The sequence below is a fragment of the Raphanus sativus genome, chromosome 8, assembly GCF_000801105.2.
Source record: "Raphanus sativus cultivar WK10039 chromosome 8, ASM80110v3, whole genome shotgun sequence".
Classification (NCBI taxonomy): Eukaryota; Viridiplantae; Streptophyta; class Magnoliopsida; order Brassicales; family Brassicaceae; genus Raphanus; species Raphanus sativus.
This window is the reverse complement of record NC_079518.1, coordinates 7091988-7103226: the sequence shown is the minus strand read 5'-3', so window position 1 is coordinate 7103226 and position 11239 is coordinate 7091988. Positions and strand designations below refer to the sequence as shown.

At 33.3% G+C, this 11239-nt stretch overlaps 2 protein-coding genes and 1 pseudogene across 2 annotated transcripts; all 3 read right to left on the bottom strand.

The window, feature by feature from the left end:
• Nucleotides 1-6: 6 nt before the first annotated feature.
• On the bottom strand, nt 7-952 carry LOC130498708 (cytochrome P450 79B1-like; annotated as a pseudogene).
• Nucleotides 953-4910: 3958 nt separating this feature from the next.
• On the bottom strand, nt 4911-5550 carry LOC130498938 (DNA repair protein recA homolog 3, mitochondrial-like). Its single transcript, XM_056992804.1, has 3 exons — nt 5446-5550; nt 5183-5269; nt 4911-5087 (listed from the first exon to the last, which is right to left on the bottom strand). The coding sequence occupies exons 1-3, from the start codon at nt 5548-5550 to the stop codon at nt 4911-4913; spliced, it is 369 nt and encodes a 122-aa protein (XP_056848784.1).
• Nucleotides 5551-6433: 883 nt separating this feature from the next.
• LOC108830734 (adenylyl-sulfate kinase 2, chloroplastic-like) lies at nt 6434-10125 on the bottom strand. The gene is made up of 6 exons (XM_018604326.2): nt 9795-10125; nt 9552-9701; nt 9306-9424; nt 7021-7105; nt 6889-6935; nt 6434-6808 (listed from the first exon to the last, which is right to left on the bottom strand). Exons 1-6 carry the CDS (start codon nt 10123-10125, stop codon nt 6707-6709), a joined length of 834 nt encoding a protein of 277 aa, XP_018459828.1. The 3' UTR covers nt 6434-6706.
• Nucleotides 10126-11239: the final 1114 nt, after the last annotated feature.

The window sequence follows — 11239 nt, the reverse complement described above, 5'->3', positions numbered from 1 at the left end:
TTTGATCGAAATGAAAATGTCTAGAAAATCCTCGATTTGAGTTCTCTTTCCATCTCTCCACATCTTGATCCTTGCATCAATGATGGATCGTGATACTATCCATAATAGCACTCGAGTCTCTTATGATCTTCTCGTGACCGTTAAGATCAAGTCCCGTGAGCATAGGTAGATAATCAGAGATACAAAAACGCGAACGTAAACTCTAGCTTCAAACATAGCTTTCATATGCTCGATATCCTCTGCGGTCGGTTCCACCGTCCGGTGCGGTGTCTCAGAGAACGTTCTTGTCCCGAACATAAGCTTCTTGATAGCGTTACCGCAGTAATGCCTTGTCACGAACCGGAAATCAACCGAACCCGAGTTCTTGACCATGTTGTATACCCATGCTGTTAAATGATCGTTCTCTTCTGCTCTCTTCTGATGAAGCGACCTGTGTCTCGAGGGACAAGGAGTTCTGTCATCACGACTTTCTTCATTTTCTTGAATTGTTCACCGAAAGGAGTGATCACGCAGGTTTTGTAGCCGTTAGAGAGGACGTTTTGTGCGTAAGTCATAGGTCTTGAGGCGAAGAGAGCGTCTTGTTGCTTGTATATCTCACGTGCTATCTTAGGGCACGTGACGGTGATCACGTGAGTGTTTCCTAGCTTCACGCAGGCTATCTCAGTGTTTAGCTGCTTCATGATGCTGTGGAGCCAAAGGAAAACGGGACGGCTCTTTAGCATCGCTAGAATCATTCCGATGATCGGCCATCCTGTGGGACCTGGTGGGAGAGACAATTTCTTATTGTTTTGTTTTCGTGATCAGTTTTTTTGAGAAGCATCACTAGGGTTATAGTCACAAAGGCTTGAAGCATTGTGAGGAGATACATGTTGCTGAACAATGATGTTTGCGTTCTAGTAGTGGAAGTGGGATCCGAAGAGTTTGAGGTAAAATTGTTAATTCTTTTGTGTGTGTATATATATACATATTATATATATATATTAGAGAGAGAGAAGAGAGAGAGAGAGAGAGAGAGAGAGAGAGAGGAGAGAGAGAGAGAGAGAGAGAGTAAAGAAGAATCAAAGTATGTTGTTGTTTCTTGGTTTCTCTGCATGGATAAGAGCCTCACCTTCCTATTTATACTATCTTACCAAGTGATCTTAAAATGTGTTGAAAAGGTTATGGAAATGCTGGATGGGTCGGGTCCATCTTGAGCACTACTACCATTAATTGTTGAATTATTACGATTTCCAACGTTTCAAAATATCTATATTTTAGTATCTGTTTAATAATATTCTGTTTAGTTGGGAATTTTAAATATTCTAAGAGTAACATTTTAAAAAAAAAATTTCACTTTTTTCTTAAAAAAAAAAAAAAAATTCACTAATCGCGGGTCGCCACGTTCGTGGGACCCGCATAATAGTGACAGAAACACCCAGTTGAGTTTCTCTACCTGCGCCTTTTCTCTCCTTTTTCTTCCTCTTTCTCTGCATTTGGTGGACCCTTCCCCTTTGAAAACTCTTTAGAGAAACCTGCAATATTAGTGCTCTAAGTGCCTTTGTAGGTGACCTGCCCAAAACTCCTCGTGCTAGATAGGCACTTGAAAAACAATTAAAACAAATGGAGTATTATTCTTCTGTGATATTAATGATTTAATAGAGTGTTAGGGAGAGTGTTCCAAACAAGTGTTGGGGAGCCCTGGAGGTATATATATGTGTAACCACTGGTTTTACATTTTATATTTAAAATTTAAAATGTTTTTCTTCAAAAGTAAAACTTAAAAACTAACTTAAAATTATTTGTATTTTACAAAAGTGGTTTATATTTATCAAGTTCATAAATTTTTTATAAATAACCAACACACATATAAAAATATCACAGAAATATTAATTAATAAAAGCTTACATTAAAATATAAAACCAGATTATTAGTGTTGTTATAATATTTAAATTTCTATAATAATTATGTCTTCATGTACCTTTTTAAAGGTTTTTATTAAGTTTGTTTTGTAATGTTATTGTTGTCTAATTTTACTTTTAAAATAATATAAAACTTGTTTTAAAAAATTTTATTTAATTTTATGTGTAAAATTTTATATTTAAAGAAACTAATCTGAGATTTATGAGATATATATTTTTTAAAAAAATTAAAATGATAAATGAAAAAATATTTAAGAATCATAAATAGAAAGTGTAATTGTGAAACAAAATGCAAATAAAATGATGAAACTTCAAATTTAGAATTTTAAAGTTTTTTTTTTGAAAAACAAAAATTCTATATTTGAAGTTATATAGTGCCTTCTAGAGATGCTCTTTTATAATATATGAATCATAAACCAACTCAGACAAAGTGTTTGACACCCATTTATAGACAAGTGTTATTGTGACAAAGACAAAATTTAATTATGAGATGATATTTTTCCTCATATTTGTATTTTTGGATAATCATACTCTTTCCGCTTTTTAATAAATAGGTTTAGACTTGTGCATATAGATTAAGAAAATAATTAATTTCTTACATTTTGTAAATAAAATATTATTAATTGTTTATTTAACTATAATCCAACCAATAATAAAATAAAATGTATATTTTCATTGGTCAAATAGTATTAATTGTTAATAAATTTTACGTAAAAACTGAAAAACGCCATATAGTTTAGAACAATTTTTTTATCTAAAACTACTTATATTAAAAAAACGGAAGGAGTATGTAACATCGAAGACATTTTGTTTTCCGGTAATTTGGGTTTATCATGGACTTCGAAATTAAAACTAGTTAATGATAACTGGATTCGATGTTAACTTTTATATATTAATTTATTGATTCTCTAGATACTGATATGAGATTTAGTTCATTCATTAACACTTCTCTTCATAGTTCATGTTCAAGCATGGACAATTGTAAGAATAACATATACAATTATTTCAACGTTAAGTAGCTTTTTTGTAACACCAACATTATATGGTTTTGATACGATGTTAATTTTCATAGATCTATAATTTAAAATCAATTGATAATAACTAAATCACTTTAACTATTTATATATTATTTGAAGTTTGCAAAAAGTTAGATTCAGATATATTAAAGATACAAATCTAACTTTTAGATGGAAGATGTAGTTCACGAGAAGTCCTCTTTCAGGTTTTTAAATAAACGTATTCGCAGCCGTGATGAATAAAATAATGTAACTTAATTTCTGCAGTAGAAAGATCGAATCCAAAATTTATTTACATCCAAGATCCGTCTACTACCACTAAACCGTTATATAAATATTACTCTTTCTTTTTAATATACTTGATTTAGAGAAGTATTGTTGTTTTTATAATAGATGATGTTTACACAAATCTATGTAACTTTAATTTTATTAAAAACTGTGTAACCATTATATTTTTATTATTTATATCTATAATTAAATAAATTAGTTTTAAATTATAATTTAGTAATAATTTTATTAAAAATAGCTTTATTTAATATTTGTGCATTGAGGTAAAACATCAGATAATATAAAACAGAGGGAATATTTGAAGTTTTTCTTACTCTCACCTGGCAAAAACCGCTCGTGGAAATTGTAATCAATGTGGAAAGATTCATAACTTATTATTTTTTGCATTGGGTTCTGCTAGAACTGTCAAGTAAAAGAAGTGCGAAAGAGTAAAAAAGAACGGAAGGAGTATAAGTGAAAATTCCAAATATCTTCTTTGAAATGAATGTAGTAAATTAAGAGTAACAATATAAAACTATCGAACATTAATTAACTAAGCTTGTCGTGTAGATCAACGGGTTTGATTCAGACACTTTAGTTAGCAATTTAAGACAAACTAATTACAGAGAAGTTCATTTTTATTAGTGTATATATATCACAATTAATAACATTAAGCAATAAACAACTCCCTACGGGCGGGAGAATTTACATGAAAATTATTTTATAATAAAATATATTTTAAATTTTATAAAACATTTAAAATTTTGCTTTCTAGAAAAATAAAAAACATTGTAAAGTTTTTAATTCTAAGATCTTATTCTAAATTTTATTAAATTTGTTGGTGTGAGTAAAAACGACCACTAATATTTTTTTGTTAGAGAAAACAAAATTATAAAATTAAAAAATTAAGGAAAATATAGTGATTTATATCTTTATTTTTAAGGGTATAAGAAGAGTCTATAAACTTGATAAAAAGAGTCTCTAAATAATTTATAAAGATCTATAATCTTTTTACAAAAGTTAATAGATCATTTGTAAAGTTTATAAACTGATCTCAGATTTATACTATTTTGTAAGGCTTTGAAAAGTACCTTTCAAAATCATATAAATGTCATAAATCCTTATAAAATAACAGAGTAGAAAGAAAAAATATGAACACATTATGGTTTTATTCTCTCTAATGGCATTGGTCTAAATATATATTTTTAAGTCTCTCGAAGGCGTCAGTGACCACATCTATGGTCCATGATGAACTCCATCAACGCACTCATCTTCTTTTAGTTTCCTCTTTTCTCATATGGATCAAGGAGGATACTGAATGTTCTGATGTTGGATATGATCTCAGAGCTCTGAAACTTCTCAAAACAGTTTCCCGTCATTTCTATCTGTCCGTTTCCACCAAAAGAAACTTCACGGTCCAAAAATCAGACAAAACAGGAATTACAGAATCTAATTTTGAAATGTTAAATGGCTAAAGCTTACCGCTCTAGTCGTACCGACACCAATAATACTGATACACAAGCAAGAATAATCCACTTCCACATTACTAATACCGAACCAGGATTCAATATTGTTATAAAAAGTTAGACTCATCATCACATCATTCGGTATCACATACATTCACAGACATTTCTAGGAAATTCTCCTTCTTTTCATGGTGAAACCAAAACAGGTTCATTCAATCTTAGAAACTTCTCCGAAGCCGATTCCCCATGGTAGATCTTCCCACTTAGATTGTAGAATGTTCCGTATAGGCATTGAACGTGTGCTTAATGCTCAGTTCGATTATCTCAGTGACCTTGCAGTTTCCTTTCTCGAACTCGAGCTCGAGCTCAAACTGAGCTGTTCTAAACGGCAATGCGCGTTTGTTCTCCACTATCTTTACACCAACTTGCCTTCCCGTTATCTGCTCAAACATACACTATTAAACACAAACAGATGTCAGTATATAGACAAATCTTGATCCTTCTCATGATCAGTATATGTTGAAACTTATGAGACAACATACATGAAAGCCCAGTTAAGTAAAGGCAACATTAAAGTCAAAACTTGTGACCAGCTTTGGATCACATCTTCACCTTTCTTGACCTGATGTTCAGACATATAAAACTTAAGAAATTCCTACCCCAAGTAACTTCTGTTGGACCTCCAAATCCTCCAAATGTAGAAAGTGTAGCTCTCTCTTGGATATAAAGCATTGTGCAGAGAATATACAATCACATAACTAAGTCTTATCTACAATCTCACCTACATAAGTTCTAGACCAGACTTATAAAGATGATAAGTGTCAGCGATAACGACAAAGAGTGCCTCAGTTTATGCTTTGGCTCATCAAGCTGGTTTGGATAACCATATGAGCATTCGCCCATCTCATCCTCAAGTGCTCCTGTTAAAAAAATAACATAAAACAGCGAGGAGAGAAATAAAGAGCTCGGACCAAAATTCTCGATCCATTATTAATCTCGTATCCAGTCAGTAACGATAACATCAACCGAACCACTTGCGATTAAAGTATCCACAAGGCTAAGGGTTTGTTCACACAAATTAGGCTGTGATAGAAGTAGATTTTCTGTGTATATACAGATTACCCTAGCAAGTAAGGAGTCAATAGCATGCTCAGTATGCACAAACGGACAAGTTAGTGTACACAAAGATACATTTTTTTAGAAAAGTCAAATCCAATATGGTTCAGAAAAGAACATAGTCATAGAGTTAAAGGTACATACAATAACTCCTTGTTTCTATGATTCAGCCTCTGCAGTGTTGGAGCACCGCCCTGGTTTCAAATCTGCAAGAAGAATGGAGGAATTCGCCATTGTAATAACAGGAAATTTGAACAGACTAATCTTCGGGTTTGCGTCGAAGCTGTGATGTCCATATCTGGATGACGGGTTATTTATACTCGAAGCTCCAGTAAGTTACTCTGGTAATGAAAGAGTCGGATTGAATGCTTCGTAGTGGGGTAATCACGTAGAACATGGGAATAAAGAAGGTGATAATCAAACGCCAAGACGTTACGGAGAGATGATAAGCTTTCCCGACCTCTAGAACCTTCGGCGGCTGATTTACAAAGCTCATAAGAAAGAAGACGAATAAACTTAATCCCGGGCCTCGATGAAACACAAATAACAATCACATGTTAATAAAGTCCACTAACGACCCACCTTATACATTAGATGCCAGGTGTCGTTTTTCCCCCAATGGAGAAAAAAAACTCTATTTTATTAGTTAAGATATATATCACAATTAATAACATTAAGCAATAAACAACTCTCTACTAAGGAACTAAATGCTAATTAGAAATAAAAGAAATATACATGTTTCCTTCCTCTGGATCTCGAGTTTAACACAATTCAAGAACAAATGATAGGATGAAAAGCGAGACACCGTCGTATATCACGTCTCAAGCTTACGAGAGAACCAGAGAGAGAGAGAGAGCAATCATTTAACCATTATAAAATCTATTGTTGTGTTACAAAAGAAAAATCTATTGTTTTTTTTTCTCTTCGATTTTTCAGATTTGACTTAGCCTTCAAGGTAACCTTTGTCTAGCAAGTAAGAGATGATGTTTTCAGCCATCTGACGTGGCGAACAAGAAACGTCGTGTCCTGTGTGTTTCAGCACGACCTTTAAACATACATCAATAGTATATTAGATACTTACGTATCAAAAATCTTCGGCGACATCATTAAATTAACATAACGAACCTCGCAATTCAGTGGTGCCTCGTAAGGGTCATCGATTCCAGTAAAGCCTGAATAAAGAAGCAAAAATTACGTATAGATTTTTTTTCCTGATCTTCCAACTAACTTCCAAGTTTTAAGATCATGAAGTAATACCTTTGATCTTGCCGACACGTGCGAGCTTGTACAACCCCTTTGGATCTCTTGACTCGCACACAGATAGAGGAACGTCCATGAAAACCTAAAACAATTAAAACATTATTAATCAATTTAAATCGGATCAGGCTGGAACAACCATGACCGGTCATATGGAAAATTCACCTTGACTCTTAAATTTTTAAAATTTATTATACATAGTCGCATGGTTCTTAAATGGGAAATTAGGACGTATAACCATGAAAAAAATCATAATTCATTATCTACCCATTTAACCTAACGTTTCTATACACGGTGTTAGTTTTACATAATAATCATGTTTTGTCCTTTCAAGCAACCGTAGAAACCTGAAGAAAAAAAACATAATTATTATTTATAAAAAATAAATCGTGGCCTAACTGCATTCACATCTTCCCTTTTATTTTCATTGACAATAACGTAGAAGGTGATTAGCTCCAGCACAGATTTCCTCCACAACTTCACTTCCACCGTATTCAAAGCGTTTATTTGAATTCTTCTCCATTATTTGCAAGGGCATATTCTTCTCCGCATCTGAAATTGTCAGCAACCGGACGGCGTTGAAGTCGCAGCGTCGCGTAATGACTCCCACGTGCTTTTTCCACTTCACATCGACGATTCTTTCCAGATCTCTTCAACTATGGTAAGTTCCTAGGGAGTTTTTTTTTTATTCTGTTCATCTGGTGTTCTTAGTCTCTATTAAATTTGAATTGTGATTTTTATCGGAGATACACATAGTACAGAATATAGTAATATAGCTTGTTGTATGGAATAACATCTGCAAAAACATAGGTTTGTCTTCGTGTGGACATAACATAAGATTTCTATGGACTATTCTATATGAAATGGAATATAATAAACTATCTTGTCAAACTATTCTATTTGAAACAGATTAACAACTATTTTAATCTTCGTTGGATCGAGCTGCTCATAAGGACTTGGCTATGTTGGCTTCGTCACAGTCTGGTCAAGTATTGCAGATGTGGGACCATACCTTCTCCACCACCCGTATTTCTATTATCTTGTCTATATTTCCCAAAGTCTATTCCATATGTCTAAGGATGAATGTAATTACATGACTCCGTAATTTCAGAAAAGGAGTTTAATTTGTGAAAACTTTAATTTACAAAGGATGAGGGTTTATATTTTTCTAACTTTGGGTTTAGTATTTATTGTCAGGTGTTTTATTACCAATCCCCTATTGGCTAGCTATTTTATGTGAATCAATGATGGTTGTACTATACAAATAGGAACCAGTAATAATGAATTATCATTTTCCCATTCAAACGTTTACAATTCACAAGAGTTTAATTTCTGAAAGATTTTGGTTGCAATGGATGAGAGTTTATATTCTCCCAATTTGGGTTTAGTGTTCACTGTCATGTTTTCACTTACCAATCCCCCCCAATTAGTTTTCTATGTTATGTACGTCAATGCTTGATGTATTATGCAAATAATAGCAAATAACATAGTATGAAATATGGAATAGACACCTCATGTAATAGCTTGTTGGGTTAAGGTTTGGAGGTGGGTAAGGGTTGAAGTTTGCTACACAAATGTATTAATTCATGTAAGTAGTCTCTATTCCATTTTAGATAGTATAGAATAATAGTTAAAATTTTATATATTATTTTTTTTTGATTTTTTAGAAATCATATAGCAACTTTAATTAGATTTAACAATTGGATTTGGGTTTAGGGATTCAAGTTTAGGTTTAGTATTTAGATGTGGGGATTGGGTTTAAAGTTTATGGTTATGTTTCACATGAAGGTATTCTATTTGTTTGTATCAAACATAGTAGTTTTATAAATGGAATAGATCATGTATCTAGCACAGTTAACATGTACATGGAATAAAGTGACTGAAGTTATTAAATAGAATATAAGATATATTGGAAGGATTTAGCATAGTAATATCGATGCATATTGAATGTGTACGAGGTAAATAAGAATTTGACGTAGCTGATTTTATATGAGGTGAAAATAATGGTGTTTCATTCATATATGTCATGCACTCTCTCTTTTTTTCACCGGAAACTTGCTAATGCAAAGGATATAACCGGATAAAATACGAGACAAAAGTCAGTTACTTAATAACGTCAAAATCAAGGCTACTTTTTTAATTTCCATTGAGAATTTGGCTACTGAGCAAATTCACCCTTCTTAAATTACCGAATTTTTTTTATATATATATTTAAATTAACCTAAATGTTTATAACCCCAACATCTCATATCCGGTCTTTGACAACAAGTATAAGGTTGACGTACCTCCACGAAGTCGCCTTCCGGCAACAGAGACCGGCAAGCGTCTCTGTCTCTCCGGTATGGAGAAATCAAACTTGCTATACAAATGACTCCAACATCAGCAAACAGCTTAGCCACCTCACCTGAAGTTCAACATCGTTGATCATCATTTATATAATTTCTTCTTTTTTTTTTGAAAAAGATTTCATATAATTACTTAACCAACAAACTAACACATGATAGTTTATTTGTAAAAAAAAAGTTTTGTACCGATCCTGCGTATGTTTTCGGTACGATCCTCAGCTTTGAAAGTGAGGTCCCGGTTAAGTCCATGACGTTCATTATCGCCATCGAGTGTGTAAGTAAGTTTGCCTCTTTCAAATAATGCTTTACTTAGCGCACACGCAACAGTGCTTTTCCCTGACGTAGTAGTAGAAGAAACAGATATAATCATGAACGTTTATCACAAACGCAAACGTGATTATCATAAATGTTTGTTTTCGAGTTCGAAACCTGAACCGCTGAGACCAGTGATCCAAATGACACAACCCTTTTGTTGAAGAAGCTGTTGTCGGTCGCATCTGCATATGGAACTCTCGTGCCACACGATGTTGTCTGAAAGGGCGGGGACATCGGCGGTGAGGGAAGCTTGTGCAGACACATTGATGGCGGAGACTGGACGAAAAGAAACTGAACTCGCGACAAACTTTATGTTAGCTGCTGCATTCGACGACACCAGCAGCCTGAGGTAACCGTCACTTAGATGTCGTCGATGAGAATCACCGCCAAGATGAAGAGAGCACAAAATTGATGGTCGAGATGCTCTGATAGCTAACCCTTCCATTGAAGCTTTGATCACAGAAGTTGCAGTGTACAAAACAAATCTGCTTATATAAGTTAATGTATAAGAAAGATATATTATTTGAAAATATATAGAGAGGAATAAGACTTTAAGAAGAAGCAAACTGGTGAGAAGATCCGACTATATATTCTTCCACAACAAACACATGATTATATTCCATAATTACAAAAACCTTCATTAGCAAAAAAAAATCAATGATTACCATTTTCATATTTTTACTAATCTCAAAATTACTAAAAATTTATAATTAGTAAATATCATACCGGATACTTTTGATTTAAAAATAGTTTTTTGGTATGTGTGAGTGGGTAATTGTTGGAGGCCAATGTTTTGGGAAATGAATATGACTTCTTCCATCTACCAATACTCCATTCAGAAACCATGTGATTTATAAAGCTATACTATTTATATATTGTAGTATGCTTATGACTAGAGTTTTTGTTCTTGTTCAAATAAATTTGTTTTGACTGTGTTATATGAAAGAATATTTAGAGTTAACAAACTATATTCCAAATTCATAATCAATATTTTTCTTATTGCAGTACTTGTTTGATTGCTTCTTTCCGTCGATTCATACCTATTACCTTTCTAAAATCGGGCTGTTGTTTATATTTGGCCTCGTTGTTCATAAATTATTTGTAGCCGTATAGTACCCGGAAGCTCGACTATTGCTGTATACAGTAAAGGTTTAATACTTTAACAAAGAAATGTTTGAGGTATTTCTTAACATTGCTTTGTTTGCGGGGTAATCAGTGACAGATTACTAGAGCTCGTAGCTCACACTTGCTATTATTACCAAATGAGGATTTATAAAAAAATATAAACTGTTTTGGTTCATCCTCAACATGATACAAGAAAACAATCAGCATTCTCCTGTTTCTGAGCTAATATTCTCCAGTGAAATAAAAAAACTCCGTGTTTGGAGATGGTATCGAGACTCTGTTTGAGATCCGATGCGGATTTTGAGAGATAATCGAACCTCGTTGGAGGGAAGAAAGTAGGAGTTGAGTTGGATTTTCTAGCGTAGTGGCGAGCAGAGAAGCGTTCGATCATAATCTATAGTACCAACCAACTACATGACGGCGTTTGGCGATCA

Excerpts from the sequence above, each read along its gene's own strand:
- LOC130498938 (XM_056992804.1), bottom strand. The coding sequence starts at position 5,550 with ATGGGCGAATGCTCATATGGTTATCCAAACCAGCTTGATGAGCCAAAG. Across the intron at positions 5,270-5,445 it reads TTATCATCTTTATAAGTCTG|GTCAAGAAAGGTGAAGATGT; the intron begins GTCTAGAACTTA and ends TCTGAACATCAG. Across the intron at positions 5,088-5,182 it reads ACTGGGCTTTCATGTATGTT|ATAACGGGAAGGCAAGTTGG; the intron begins GTCTCATAAGTT and ends ATGTTTGAGCAG.
- LOC108830734 (XM_018604326.2), bottom strand. The coding sequence starts at position 10,125 with ATGGAAGGGTTAGCTATCAGAGCATCTCGACCATCAATTTTGTGCTCT. Across the intron at positions 9,702-9,794 it reads CACTGGTCTCAGCGGTTCAG|GGAAAAGCACTGTTGCGTGT; the intron begins GTTTCGAACTCG and ends CTACTACGTCAG. Across the intron at positions 7,106-9,305 it reads CGGAAGGCGACTTCGTGGAG|GTTTTCATGGACGTTCCTCT; the intron begins GTACGTCAACCT and ends TAATTGTTTTAG.